Source organism: Larimichthys crocea, chromosome II (genome assembly GCF_000972845.2).
Source record: "Larimichthys crocea isolate SSNF chromosome II, L_crocea_2.0, whole genome shotgun sequence".
In the NCBI taxonomy this organism is placed as follows: Eukaryota; Metazoa; Chordata; class Actinopteri; family Sciaenidae; genus Larimichthys; species Larimichthys crocea.
Window position 1 is genome coordinate 8700388 of NC_040012.1, and position 16007 is coordinate 8716394.

The 16007-nt window shown below is 40.1% G+C and overlaps 1 protein-coding gene across 2 annotated transcripts in view; it reads right to left on the reverse strand.

The window, feature by feature from the left end:
- st6galnac3 (ST6 (alpha-N-acetyl-neuraminyl-2,3-beta-galactosyl-1,3)-N-acetylgalactosaminide alpha-2,6-sialyltransferase 3) overlaps positions 1-16007 on the reverse strand; it is a 77671-nt gene that overhangs the window by 49847 nt on the left and 11817 nt on the right. The window contains exons 1-2 of one of the 2 annotated variants that reach the window (XM_027289943.1): positions 7976-8069; positions 2828-3022 (exon numbers count right to left, since the gene is read on the reverse strand). In XM_027289943.1, the coding sequence (XP_027145744.1) occupies positions 2828-2896 (69 nt within the window). In that variant the 5' untranslated portion in view covers positions 2897-3022; positions 7976-8069. Of the gene's footprint in view, positions 1-2827; positions 3023-7975; positions 8070-16007 lie in introns of those variants that run through there. The other variant, XM_019266293.2, reaches the window with a different exon arrangement.

Consider the following 16007-nt stretch of genomic DNA (forward strand, 5'->3'; position numbering starts at 1 on the left):
TACACGCCCAGAATTAGTCAAAGAGAATGTCTTTACCCATGGAGGTGTTATTGTCAACACATTCTAGTCTGGAGACAAAGATGTCTGTTTACACAGATTGGACCGTCAACGGCAAGCTTTCTATTATGACTAGGAAGGCAGCAATAGGTCTCTTCAACCCTGGCCACCACAGTGTTGAGATAGACTGGCACCTACTGTTCCCAACCAAAGCCAAACAATTAATACTGCCGAGGACCTCAAGGCCCACACATGACCTTATGTAACCTAAGGATAGAAAACTCCATAACACATGGGGTACATAGTCTACTATATAGAAGTGTACTAATGGAAGTATCTGAATTGAGACACAGTATTGATTTAGTCTTGTGCCTTGGTCGTGGTCATAACTTGTTCTCGGTTTAGGTGGTCTTGACTACAACACTGCCATGGATACTGGGTTTTCGTTCCATTGTAGAAACTATTTAAAGGATATATTTATACACAGAAAATTCAAAGCTCAAACAGCAAACCGTAAATATAGTTCTGCATATACTAAAAATATTTCATATTCTCTCCATTTATGCATGTATAAATATAACAAAGAGACTTTCTGTTAACAGTTTATTTATTTTGATCTTAAGGTGCTACATATGTTTCATAGCAACTGATTTACACAACTTTAAAGTCTTCATCAGCTAACTCAAGCTTCACAGTGTAAAACTAGCTGGTGGTTACGATGAACTTAGAAAGAACTTTACAAACAGCTGGTGCAACGCAGGCCAGAGGATTTCTCATTAAAATTATCCACAAAGCAAACCAAAAATAGAAGCACTTTCCTCTCTTGTTGGCCAGTATACGCATTTCAAAGGGGCCTGGATTTAAATTTTTTAGGTCTAAATGAAAATATTGAGTTTCTGTCTCCGTCTGTGATAGACCAGGGGTACGAATGTAAAGTGCCACAAGACAAATGTTTTCTATTTCTCCTGAAAAGCAGAGCGGGAACAATTTATCACACCTGGAGGCAGACTCAATCAAATGAGGAAAATAAGGCAGACCATTCCCCTGCTACGGGGTTATGCATTATACATGCTTGCAAGAGGTTTATAACACCTCAAATGACACCTTACTGTGGCTCATGTAAGATTGCCTTACTGTCCAGGAGAAATATTACTGCTTCTTAAGGCGTTGCTGTGTGCTTAACAGAGGCCGACAGCTCACGCAGCAGGCTTTCACTCCGGACATAATCTCTTACGACACCCAGCACAAGACTATCACCTTGACCAGACCTCGACAATACAGTCCATCCTTTGTCAGTAATTTTCGGTGAGCGCGCTGAACACTTTTGACACTCACGTTTAAGCCAATCACTGCCTCTCCTGATTCGCCATAGAGAGCTCACTGGTTGGGGAGTTTGAGCTGAAAAGCAGCCTAATTCTGCGGAAGCTGCCAGTCTTTCCAGTGATTTGCATAAATCTCCATGGGGAGAGGGGCGGTGATTTAAGCAGGCTTGTCTGGAGGCAGAAGGAGGTGCAGACGTAGAGATTGGTGTAAAACGTGATTGCCTCTGGGCCCATGTTGTGTGGATCAAACTCTCCGGAGGCAGAGGATGACGCTCCACATTAATCTGCCAATATCAGCCTGCTGTATATAAGGCATCCACTTCTCATGAAGGACCAATACATCCATCGCTACTACAAATCTAGATGTATTTCAACTCAAAGCGAAAACACAATCCTCATTACCCGTCAGCTGGAAATGTTGCATACGTCTCATATGAGCAAATTATACAATTTTCCTGCGTGACTACCCAATATTCACCAGTATGAGCACAATTTCAGTTTTCACCGACTGCCTCCCTGAGCAACAAACACACAGCTTGGTTTTTACATTTTGATGTGGTGGGAATTAAAAGGCTTTGATATTTCAATTTCCATAAATTGTGCGGGGAATACACAGCAACAGAGCTGTTTGAAGGAAGAAGAATAGGATCACGGACACGGGAATTACAAAGAAATAATGCACGCAAGAGACATCAAACAGGCGTTTTCAGATCCATCACGGAGAACCTGAGATAATGAATTAAGAAAATTCTCAAGGAGGTGCAGTGCTTTTTGCATGAGTGCATCTGAATACACCTTCATTATCGAAGGCGTCGCTGTGCAACGGCGGGTTAATGTTAAAAGAGGTTATAGAATATGAAGGTACCATAAAAGGAAAGGTTACCTGACACTAATATGACAAATGTAAAAAGGTTCATTGTAAAATACTGGATGTAAATGATTTCATCTTCAAAAATTATTACTGCTGCAAATGATGTTCAAACTATATTAAAGCCAGAGTTTCTGGTTTTTATGAGTTTCTCAGTGTTTCTTATTATCACTTTAATTTTTTTTTATAATTTATCGCTCATGGATTATTGGCTTTTTGAATGTTTTTCAGTGTTGTTGTTCCGAGATGTTTTGACACTCTAAATCTAAATCTAAAAATGGGCAAAGACGTGGATCATCGGCGGACCCGAGGCGGGCCAAATGAGGCCTGGGTGCTCGAATAAGCCATCTGTAACGGCAACAACCTGCCAATCAATCAATCAGTGCTGATATGGAGAATAACAGCACTGAGACTTATAAGTGCATGTATGACTTCACTTCACTAATCACAGTCATCATCTATCTTAGATTGTAAGAAACTTTGCAACACAAAGATGAACATATTTCTACATGTAGAGGAAACTAAATATGATTAGCAACCTCATCATACTACATAATGATTGATAAATAGGAGCTCATATCGAGTCTAGTTATCTATAAACAGAAATCTTTAATGTGTTTTGTCTATTTGTGTCTCTCACCTCCTGTTTGGGGATGCTCACATAGCCCAGGTGAGGCTTGAAGGCTTTGTACGGCTGTTTGGAGAACATCCAGTGGCTGCTGAACGTCTGACCGAACACCGGCTGCAGGAGGAAGTAAGGCTTCTCCGAGTAGTTCACCACCACCACGAAGAGCGACACTGCCACGATCAGACTGGCGCCGATCAACAACTTCCTCTGTGGGGAGGGAAAGTAAGTGTATTTATGACAAATCTGAGAAGTGCAGCAAAGACAAATTAAAACATCAAAACATCATCATTCATCATTCTTAGTTATTTATTGTCAGAAGTTTAATAGCTTGAACTGAAGAGTAAACAAAAGGCTTTGCATCGTAGATCTGTCAGCAGTCGCAACTGTATATTATGTGACGACAACAACAAATATACTTATGCACATTAAGGCAAGCTGAATATACTGCAAAAAACAACACATTTAAAAATCACAGCAACAAATAAACAGCATAACAACAGGTCAAATCCCTTGAAAACAACAAAAGGCAGTCTCAGTGACAGACTGGTTTGTTATTCAGATAAGATAAAGATAAAAATCTATTTTAAGTGCATCAGCATAAAGTAGTCGTGTGAAAAAAAAGAGCATCCTTCCGTGTAAAATCTCTTGCAGATGAATTTATGGAGGATTTATAAAATTGCATCTCATCACGAGTCACTTTGATACTATCTGACCAGTGAGACAGAGATACGAGAACACTCTTACAGCGAGGAGACACTTCTGAAGTAGCGGAGCGGCTTTATAGCATCGAGGGAATAAAGTGTTAATTCGATTACTATGTTTTCTATTCAACACAGATGACTCACGGTAACCTCTTCTCTTCACTTCAGATGTATCAGGTGTTTAAAAGATCTCTGTGAAGCCCTTAGATAGCAATTTGCTGAGATTAACACTTAATCTCTGCAAATTGGCGCACACAATTTCTACTTGTCACTCTTTCTAGTGTGATTGACTCTTGATCATAATTTTCGAAAAAGCTCACATGGCACGCGGTTAAGTTATAACTTTTTTTCTGCTCCAACTCCAGGGAAGGCAAGTCTGTGCACCACTTTGGTCCAGACCGAGAGTTAAATCTGGGCCAACTAGACTTGCTGTAGATCTTGTAAATCTACAACCAAGTCCACAAGACTTGTCATGTCATGTCTAATTGCTCTAGATTGAACTCTGGAACGTAAGATGACCTGGATGACCAAACTATGGACCAGGTTTGTCTAGATGCATCAAGAAGAGTCCAAGATCTGAGGTCCAAGGCACTTTAATATGAACTCTGATCCATCGTTACATGTTATGTTATGTTATGTTATGTTATGTTATGTTATGTTATGTTATGTTGAAACTTATGTCATCTCTCCCTCTAACGTACAGCAGCTCCCTATTAGGTTTGCTTGTCCAGACAGAGGACGTTTTGACTACAACAAATGTTCTACAGGTCATAGGTTGCTTGGTTTACCTAAAGGCTACATCTTATATTAAAAACATTCTAACATAGATTTATGCCCCAAAAGTTTTTTGGAATATCCAGATTGATTTAGAAAGTCTGGAAAGCAATTTCTGCAGGTCAGATCCAAGTCAAATTTGCAGATTTGAAATATGATTCCACCTGGATTTATACAGATGCATCTCAGTCCGCATGCTCCGACAGCTCATATCAGATCTTAAAGTGTCTTTTGAGGCGCTCGAACCATGAAACACGTCAACAACAACAAATCCAGACATGCACCAGAGCCGTCTGGATGCACAAACCTGATCTGATCACTTGCAAATAACAGTGCGGACAGTCTGTCTCAAATATCTGATCTGAGAAACAAATCTGATTTGCCTGCAGTCTGACCAAAACCCAAGTCTAGTTTTATTAAAGTCAGAGGATTATAGACCTCGGCCATTGTGCAAAAATATGGAAATCTACTTTTCTGTTTTGCCATCTCTACCAAGAAAGCAACAGCCTGGGTGTCGTTTCATACATTGCAAAATAGCAAAATGATCGTCTGGAGGTAAGAGGTATTATGGCTTGGCAGAAAGAGCTGAGAGTGATGAATAATGGATAAGAGATGGAGGACGAGGAAAGGTCTCACAGAGGAGAAGCTATTGGCAGAGCTGGAGATCAATGCCCAGAAGACAGAAAGAATCAGACAGATAAAAAAAAAAAAAATCTGTGGTGCGCTACGACACCTCAGAGCCTGGGGTGATGATAGATTTCAGCAACTTCAATAACATGCTGCTAATCTAACAGACAACACTGGTGGGAAACTCTGGATTTTTTTCAGGAAGGTGGTGTTTCGTAGAGTCTTTGAAGTTATCTGATGGTGAGAAGATTGGATACGGCGCACGGTGAAGCCTCCATAGTACCTGCACCACTACGAGCTCTGATCTCCAACATCAAACGTCCCAAGGGAGGCGCTGGAGGCTTGGCTTCTCCGAGATGAGATCAAACATGCGAGCCTGGTGGTGGTGGTGGTTGTGGGGAAGGGGGTGTGATGAAAAAGACGGTGACCATTTGCTACCCTGACAAGCCCATCACACTTTACCAATTGCATGTATGTTACATCACGCATCATTTCATGACATTACCGCCCATCTTTGATCACAAACAGAAGGGTCCCAACTTTGATCTTGTATGAAACATCACAAAGAAGACAAATGGGAAATCCACACTTTCCTCTTTGTGCTTGAAATATTTTACAAAATAAAAACTTTCCTAAAAGGACGGTCTGTTGCATGTCTAACCGAAAAAAAGAAAAAAGAAAAAGTAGCAGGTCGTTTTCTGAAAATATTCTGTAATAGCTAGTCATCATGAGTCCATTATGGAAACCAATCCCTTATACAGCAAGAGGGTTCTTGAGGAAGAGAGAGAGAAAAATACCCGAAACAACCCTCGGCTCAGTCTGCACTGCAACATCCATCTGCTCTCATGAGGACAGAAAATTTCCTTGTCTCCTTCAACCTCAATCTGGTCACAAATCACAAGGGAAATGATGTGTCAAAGTCTGGAGGCGATTGGACTGCTCCGCGTGGGCGTAGTGGGGCGCTGAACCTCCACTAGCTCGAGTGTAAGACTCATGACTCCGCTCCTCGTTCTCTCATCCATCAGGGCGATCAGTAGTCGGCCTGTTGAGCCGTCTGACAGAATAGTTGAAAGGCTCGACGTTGAGGAAGGAGTACAGTAGGGGAGTAGGGGAACGCCAGACCAAATGGGGACCATTAACACACACACACCCACAGCAGCGAGGCAGCAGAACGACTATAAAGTTTCAACATTAGAGCTTTCGGTCAATGTTAAAACATTTTGCTTGAGGAATATGACTCCATATGAGGCTGCAATGACCTTGTTTGCGATCATCAAATCAGACAGTGATGGCCATTAACTGCAGTGCCACTTATGCCCGTATCCCGGGGACGTTTCATTTAACACCACCCCTCCACCCACCCACCTAAAGCTTTGAGGAGGCTATTTTTAAAGGTGCTAAAACCTACTCTGAGGGGGTATTGATCTGAGTTTGCAGACAGGCTGTGCGGGATCATTGGGACCCAAGACACGAGAGAGCCATAATTTTCCAGCAGTCTCTCCTGCAGTGAGGCTGTGTGACCAGATTACATATCAGAGGGGAAATTAGCAGAAAGTTATTGATGGCAACCTCGTCCACTAAAGGTGATGACGTAGTGGCAGTTGTGTAAAAATGACAAAGTGACAAAAACTGCAGTTCCTCAAACAGCCACTTGAAGCTGGCTCCAATGACTCTAGAAATTCACCCTCAGTACAGTTGCCATTAAAATTTCTTTCTACGAGGCCGTCAACATGTTTATTTCTGATGTGAAGTTGGACATTTTAACATGGGGACTTATGGAAACTGACTCGTTCTGTAGCCACCCTCAAGTGGATGTTTGAGGAACTGCAGTTTTTGGCACTTTCGTGTTGGCTTCACTTCACAGCCACGTAGGTTGCTGCTTGGGCCGGACTGATAAAAACCAAACTGAAACTTGCTATAAATCTCTGTAAAGCTGAGCAGAGCTGCAGATTCAGTTGATAAGTTTGTGTTGGCTCATCACATTGTCATTTGTTATCATGCACATATCTATTATAGCTGCTTTAAATAACATTTTGACTGCTGAACTTTTACTGAAAGGATCTGAATTCTTCCTCCAATACCATATCCTGCATGAGGATGTGGCCGTTATTGCTGCTGCTCATTATTTGTATCTACAGGTGAAAATAAATGTCTGAATTACTTTCCATATCATTCACTGCAGCAGTTACCTTACATCAATGTACACCAAATAAGGAATAAATCTGTAAACTACAGAATAATCAACAAGTAGTGCCCCATCACTGCGTGATGAATGAAAACTCGAAGCACATTAGCTATATATATATTGTGTAATCAAAATTTCAACTCCATCAGTTTCTATCAAGGCATGAAGAGAATACAATTTCCCACAAAGATTCACGCTCAAGCTCAGTAAACAACACGACCACACAGGAGTTCAATCCAAAAAGCTATCTGCAATGGGTATTGGAATAATGAGAGGCTCAACCTGAAGAAAATGGCTCATGAAAAAACATATCTGGTAGCTATTTTTCAAGCGCCTCCTGGGCAATAGGCAAAAAAAAAAAAATAATAGAAAAAAAAAAAACACAAAATTACATTTGCAATGCAAAAACACTCCTGTCCCTGGCACTCGGTTCTTGCCACCACGGTCTAGCGAGCAGTTTAAAATCCAATTTCAATTAAGGCGTTTGAGAAAATATTTACAGAGTCTTTCTCTCACTCTTCCTCCTCTCTTTTTAAGCCCTAGTGCTCTTCTCCAGGGAAGGAGACAGGAGCATAAACAAAAGAGCCACTCTTGAAATTGAGATTGGGGTCCAGACACATTACTTAATTTGTGTCATATTTCCAGCAAAGGTCTCACTTCGAAAGTTGTCCAAGTATAAGATAGTAAACTCTCCAGGAGGTTGACTCTTTGCTGCTGGCAACACAGTCATGCACAAGTTCCCATCCAAATTTCACCCACAGGAGCTCCGACTGCCACAGGAAGCGTGCAAGAGAATTAATATAATTTGTAGATGTTTTTGCATATATATTAGGTTTATGACTGCATGATTCATTTACTTCATGAGCTACTTACCCTTAGTCTTTTGGGTTTCTACTCATAACACGGATACGTTATTGTTTTCTTTCTATTCCAGTCACAAGTAGAAGGAGCTAATTTTATCCACTTGTGTGTTTGGCTGTTAAATCTGCAAAAAAAAAAAAAGGGATTCAAGTCTTTCTTCACACTTCTTTTCCTGCCTGTTTTTAATTTATTTGTCGTGGAAATATGTATATTGAAACAAGAACGAATAAAGCAGTCACTGCACTACAAGCTCATTTTAAACAAGTTGTATGTTAAAAATGAATTTAAATATTTTTACACAAGAAATAATAAAAAAATAAAACTTCAGTTGCAGACTATAATAACCAGAATTTATTTCACTGAATAATCCATCAAGTTTTGGAATCTCCCTATATGATTTGTATGTAAAATAATCTGTAATATGCAAAATATGTAGTATTTTAGTAACTTCACATTTCAGATAAATGTAGTGGAGTAAACGTACAATGTTTACCTTTGAAACGTTAGTATGAAGTATGAAGTACCATAAAACAGAAATACTGAGCCACTTTAATTGTTTCACTGCATTAATAAACTGACGTAGAGTTGAACTAACGTCTCTATATATGCTGCGTTCATTCAGAGTCAGAGAAATACAGTAGATTTTGAAGTTGCAGCGGTATGACTGAACGAGCTGCAGCACGAGTTCATCGCTCGTCTGAGAGGTTCGGATCCTGCTGGTCCCGGCAGAGTCCAGCAGAGGGGGCAGTCACCTCACACAGTTGTCATGTGGCACCCAGATGGGAACAGAGGAGCTCCAGCTACCGCCTCACATCTATAAAAAAGGATCAGAGAAGTTTCTCTGATCTGAAGAAGCCTTTTAAATATTCACTCTTTTTTTTTTAATGAGTTACAGTGTGTTAATCAGCTTGATTTCAGCAGCAGGAGGTTCATTTTTCATTTCATGCGTTCTCAGAGACACCAGAGCAAGTTTCATGCAAGACTGAGTGTTTGCTCTGCAAAGGCAAACAATCCAGCTCATTCATTTACATTTGACTTCCCAGACTGTTTGTCAGAGGTTGGGTTAATAAAATATTTTTCAGAATCAATCATCTCTGTATAAAATCACTTTTTACTGAATTTAGGTTGTTGTCAGATCCAAATGGCTTTTAAGCTTGAATAAGATGAAGACAATCTGTTTGTTATGTGGATGAAACTCTGCAGGTGGTAACAATAAGGAGGAAACCTAGTTTTTCACAATTATATTTATCAATATCAATACAAATTACTTAAGATCACTTTTAAAGAGGTTTTTTTTTAAACTTCCTGAAACTTCGCACACAATCTATTTCTTAAAGACATGAGCATTAGCCCAAAATATTAGTAAACTGAGAAAGAGCCAGAGTTCTTGCACATTGACGGTCTGTTGTAACTGTTTACCCCTGGCATTAACACGCGTCATGAGTGATCCAATCACAAAATGCTCAGACCACATGGAGGAGGTGGTCTTGGGCCCCATTCAAAGACCATTTATTCAACTGACCTTTTGTAAGTACACATGAAAACACACTGTCTGATTTCCATTTGATTCACTGTTATACAAATGACATGTTCGAGCTCTTTTACCGGCCAAGATAAACAGCAAATGTTTGTGAACACCCTGCCTGTTTCAACTGATTTCACCATTTAACTAGTAAATGCCAGACTCCAAAGGTGCTTTGGAGTCTGGTGATTTGGCATTTACTAGTTAAATGGTGAAATCTTACCAGCCAACATTTAACAGCTAATGTGTTTCAACGGATTTCATTTTCAAGTTTCTTTTGTTGTGCAGATGAAGCTTTAATCACTCCTGATATGGACAACGTTTCCTTCCTCCTGTATAATAACGGAATATCCTGATGCTGATACCCTTGATACCCCCTGTGCACGCTACTTCCGCTGTATAAACCTTATCGGCGGTGACATGTGTAAAGAAAATCCTTCAATCCAGGTCAAATGAACACTAATCTGCTCTGTTGGCATGATACTACATCATTATAGTAGAGAGCATCACAGAGAATCTTAATCTGGCCCTGAAGTTTGTTTTTATGAGGATGAGACTCTGCAGGGGGTAACAATAAGGAGGAAACAGAGCTATAAACAACAATACTGCAAATCCTTAATCAGTGCATGCAATGTGAATGTGTTTTTACACAGTGTATGGGTGGGATGGGTAAGCAGTCAAAACCCATTTGACTAATGCATATCTGATATCAAATGGAACATAATCCCCACAAGTATGAAGGATTAAACACTCACACAATATTCACTTCTCCATCTGGATCCAGAAAACTTTTGGGATGAGGGAGCAAAGAAAACTAAAAAAACACGGCCATATGTTCACAGAAAGTGAGTTTGGTGAAGCTCCGTGCTCTGCTGCGTAGGTTGACGCTCACACTCTTCAGAAAGTGAAGAAATTTGTCAAAGTGAGAAAAGAAAAAGCTGTTTGTTTGTTTGTTTTTTTGGGTGTTTGACTTTGAGGAGATGATAACCTGCATATATGTGTGTCAAATGAGTCTACCTGTCAGAAACAAAGCATTGAGATATTGAGATTTGATGTTTGACTGTAAGTTATTCTGCTGCCATAACGTCTCTCTGCTGTGTGGAGACATCAATGTCTATTTCTTCCTCACAGCACTTAAAACAATTGTTTCTCCCTGGACAGGGCTCTTTGTTTCATTTAATAACGCTTTGTCTCAGGTTGGTGACATACAGCCGCTTTGTTCCAGAGATGTCGAACTAGGGATATTTTTCAACTTGTACTTATCTGACATTATCTCAGCATGATGGTTTAAACCTTTAAGCTGCTATTATATTATTGATTATTAGTATTTTTATATTAAGGTTGAGGTTTTACATTGAGGTTTGCAAACCCACAGAGAGTTATCCTCTCAGTTCTACGGAGCATTTTAGCATCTTTCAGCTCATTGTTTTGGTTTTACAGCAAATGCTTTACTGTTTACGGTTCAGTGCCACAGCTCTCATTATGTCATGTTGTTTCAGACCAAGAGCCAACTGTGGGTGTGAAATGAAGCCAACGCAGAAGTGCCAAAAACTGCAGTTCCTCAAACGTCCACTTGAGGCTGGCTACAGAACAAGCCAGTCTCCATAAGTCCCCATGTTAAAATGTCCAACTTCACAGCAGAAATAAACATGTTTACAGCCTGGTACTAAAAACAGTTTTGGTCAACTGTACTGAGGGTGAATTTTTATTGAACTCACATGTTCAAATTATATTAAGGCTTAAAGTTATGCATAATTAAGAGCGTGGCGCTTTGATTGACAGGTGGGTGCTGTTACAGGTGTTGTTTGAGCAACCAGGCGCCTCAGGTCCACCAATTTACGTCTTTGCCCATTTTTAGATTAGCCAGCAGGCCGCAGAGACAAGACTGTGAATATGGAGGCGGCCAGAGCCACCACACTGAGCTGAGCTTCACCACATCTTTTCAGAAACCTGTGGGTGACATCACGGATACAACGTACACCAGACAAACAAAGTTAACACTAAATGGTGAAGAAACTGGATAATTTAGCATCTAAAGAACCACATATTTCCCTTAGAAGTGGGTTGAGACCAAAAACAGAGACAAGATGTATTTGTTTAACAGCATGTGTGTCAATGTTTCACAACTTGTTTCTACTGCCCCCAAGTGGCCTAAAAAAAGTTAATACAAGTTTAAATAGTTTCATTTTCTGCACTGCACTGAAATTCAGATGTTGTTGTTGTATGTTAAAAGTGTTTTTTGTTGTTTTTTCGTACATTTCTTCTTTCTTCTGTTCAAACTGAGGCTCTAAAGCTGATGTGTGCCAACAACAACAAACATGTATGAAAGAAAAAGTAACACTGATGCTCCGCTGTGGAGGAGTATATTCCAAACAAGGGAGAAACTTCAGTCTTTGTGAAGGCGTTTTAGTCATGAAAAAGGGCAGAACTACAACAGAAGTGTAACAAAACAAAGCAAAGACATCCAAATGAGTACGCCAAGAATCAGAAACACGAGGCCTGATCACGATTAGAGGCGCATCAGGTAGTCAAAAAAAATAGAAAACAGAAAATTATTCTGGAACTATTTTGATATGTTATTGGATATTGATATATTGAGATATTGATTTGATAATCAATTACTTGTCGATCATCTGAGAAATAACTTTCAGGCATTTTCAACAAAGTAAATAATCAAAAACTAATCATTAATTTGAGCCCTAATCATGATTATGCTAAGGTAATATCACTGACCTAGTCTGAATTTAGATAGATACTCATCACAGTATTAGCTGTTTTATGTGTGACAATACTTTTTTATGTCTACCAGTTTCTTCTGTTGGAAAAACAGAATGTAAAACTTTAAACACAGTGCTCATATCAGCTCGTATCACCTCAGCTGTGTTTTTAATGTTGTAATGCATAGTTGTAAGCGCTTTGTAATTTTCTATATAACTTCTTTTGTTGAGCTGCTTTCTGTCAGGTTATTGGACTTTGTTAAAACTAATAAACTGTATAATAAAAAAATGAATAAACACAGCGAGAAGACTGGGACAGCCTGGCTATAAAGATACAGTAGCTCCATGTATCAGACCACCTGCCACACTCGCTTGTCTTTTATGGGTAAATGGAGACTAACGATGTTCCCTCTTCTATAATATCTATAACTTCTATTGTCGGGGGTTATATTAAGAGAGAACATTGAGTGTGAATATCTAGCGGCATTCAGCCAATCACAGCAAAATTACTTCTGCTGCTCGCTTATGACATTTCAGCCTCATCCTACAGTAATATCTGAGTTTTTAAGTGCTGGCTCTTATTGTCGCAGATGGTCACCGGGCAGGGGAGACCACACTGCCGGCCAAGGACAAAGCTACTGTATAGTCGTGAATCTGCTGCTCGCCATTCGCCACAGATGTCCTAGCTTTAAGTGAGGGCTGCAGACACTCGGTTTGCCAGAAAAACTACAAAATACAACAGCAAATGCAATACAGAGCAGATGCCATGCATCCATTTTTGAATTACCGTAGAGTACTTTACAGCAGAACAGCAATTATTCTCCCAGTCTCTTGTCTCTTGGTGTTTGAAGGGCAAAATGCAGGGAGGAATCTGGCTGTTGAGGAAAAAACATCGACCAGAGAAAATCCATTTCAATTTGCCAAATGCCAGTGCAGGATTACTGACATTTAGCAACTGATATTTTCCCTGAAACTCAATAGTCTCCCTCTATAACTCCATAATACAGCCTCTCGTTGATAGTGATTACACACAGCATGACTGCTCACACAGTGAAATCTGAGCATATATGACATGAATGCAATACATGTGAGGATCTGAAAGGATTAGATGGACAGACTGACGCAGTACATCATCTGCAGGAAGAGGGGAACAAACAGTGTCCCCAGTTTCCTTCTCCACTTGACTTAACAGACGTCCGGCCTCTGCAGACATTTTCCTAAAGGTGTTATTTGTTAAAGAAATGTGTCTGACAAGGAAACTTGTCCTCGAGGCTGCCGGAGAAAGAAAGCAGAAATGCACACTGAATTTTCAAGTGGCTCAGCAATAAAAAGGAACTTGTCCTCTTTGGAGCTCAGCACTCAAGATGGATGATGGCTAAGATATCTTGAGGTTACGAATGTATTGAGACGTTATTCGCCTCTTCAACTAATTTAGGTGTTGAGAAATCTTTTTTTTTTAACGAAAACATCTCAGTTAATTCATTCAACTGAAGAAGAAAAGAAAGAAGAAGTGGAAGAAGAACAGTGTTTATTTCACTTCCACCTCTTCCAGATTCTCATGCTGGACTAGAAACACTTGATCATTCTGTCCTCTCTGAGGAATTAATTGAATATTTTGTGCGTTTGGACTGATAGTTGGACAAAATAAGACAACAGAGAAACTGTTATTGGTCTTTTTTAATATTATTGACTGAAAAAAGTATTAATTAAAAGTTATTTAACAATGAAAACAATCATTATTTGCAGAGATTCTAGGTCAAAAAGTCACTTTTCATTCCACGTACAGGTCAAGCTCTAAAAATGTTGGATCCTACATTTCTCATAATCCAACTTGACAATGTAGCCTAATTTTTTGAGACCGATATTTAGGATTTTTTTTTAAAACGATATTGGCCAAAACTGAGAATGACTTATCACAGCTTTGAAATCAACTTGTCATCATCTTGTCAGGATTTTCAGTTTTTTCTGTCACATATGATAGTAAATTATAATATTTTGGGTGTTATATTGAAATAATTCTTTACTGGACGAATGATTAATGGTGATTTCAAGCACCTCAGTCAAAAACCGTCCCTAAATGGCTCTTGGGATGAGATTACATGCCAATCAGTGCCAAGCTTAAGAAAAGACGGACATGGGGGAATTTGCTTTTATCTTCCAGAGCTGCAGAACAAATGGGATATGTTAGATGGGATAAAGCATATGTTGAATTTAAGACATTTTTACGTCATGTCTGACTCTGAATATCTATGGTCGGAGTTCTTTGGGAGGGAGAGAAAATCTGAGTCAATCAAATCTGCTTTGATTTCTGACCACAAAAACATTTTCCAGCGCAGCTTTTTTTTAATTTTTATTAATCCTCTTGGATTGCAAAGGTCCTCTGAGAGCTCGGACAAAAGCGTTGTGAAAGTTGAGACACAATAAACAAACGGGGCCAGGTGAATTGAAGGCCACCAAACCGCACGGCTCTGTAGGACAAGCAGGTGTCCAAGCTGGGAAGTAACAATAAAGCTGTTGAGTCTATTCTGTCATAGCCTCTGTTGTGTGTGCTGCAAACCTGTGCGGTGGAGAGTGTGTGAGTTAAAGCAACATAGTGTGACTTTTCTAGCATCCATCCATCTTCCATAACTGCTTATGGGTAACCATTCACACTCACATTCACACCTAAAGGCCATTTTAGGGTTTGGGTTTTTTGTGTAACCAATTAACCTCTTAACCTGCATGTCTTTGGGCTGGAAGCTGGAGTTTCCTGAGAGAACCTATGCGGGCGCCACACACTCCATACAGAAAGGCCCAGCAGGCTGGTGGGTTGAGAGGCGACAGTGCTAACCACTGCACCACCGTGCTGCCCTTTTACTTCCATAAAAAATCATTCTGATGCTTTATTCACCTGTTCTTGCCCTTTGTAACTTTGCCCAGTCACGCACCACCAACTATTTCACTGATTTTGATGGACTTATATTCTGTGGAGGAAATGTTTTATGCTGCTCTGCCTCAAATATCTCACCGGACCACCGGGAAGTAGAGTTTTACAGACCCAGGCTGTGGGCGATCTTGACAGAGTGCAGAAACCGGTGTCATGTTAGAACCAGAGCCGGGCAAGTGGGCCAGGCTCAGCAGCATCTATGGACATAATGACGGAGGCGAAAAGACTGAAGAGGACATTGATGGAAGAAGCTAAGAAGAGAAAAAGAGAGATGGACTGAGCATGAAGTAGCCGGACAGGAGTAAAGTGGAACTGACTTCTAGTCATTGGTAAGAGTTTGGTGAAATGAAAGACAGACGCCAAGCTGGACTTCTGCTGCTATGTCTTGTGTTGTTGACCTTGCTTGATGTTTGATGTACAAAGTACAGCTGTCCATGTTTAAGACAATTACACTCTGAAACTGGGGCACTAAATTGCAAAAATACCAATTTCTATGTAATGTTGAATTTGCAACAAAAACAAAAACAGCAGCAAAAACCTGCAGTCCTCTGGGAGATCAATAACCAAACTACAAATCTGGACAGGAAACGCAATCACAAAACCACCTGTGAAACCTCAAACACAACGGTAGCAGCACAGGTTCCTTACAAAACAACAGCAGGCCTCTGTGAGCAGATGCAACATTTTCAACCACTGCCCATTTCCTTTTTTCAAAACCTCAACAACAGAAAGTTCCAGGCCAGAGGCAAGCATTAAAGCAGAAGGGGGATTACATTTCATGAAAAAAACTGACTGCACTTTATTTAATGCCCTTACTTAACCGCCAGGCTCTATTTGTGTCTGTCAACCTCTTGAGTTCACGGAGGCAATCAGCCTCCC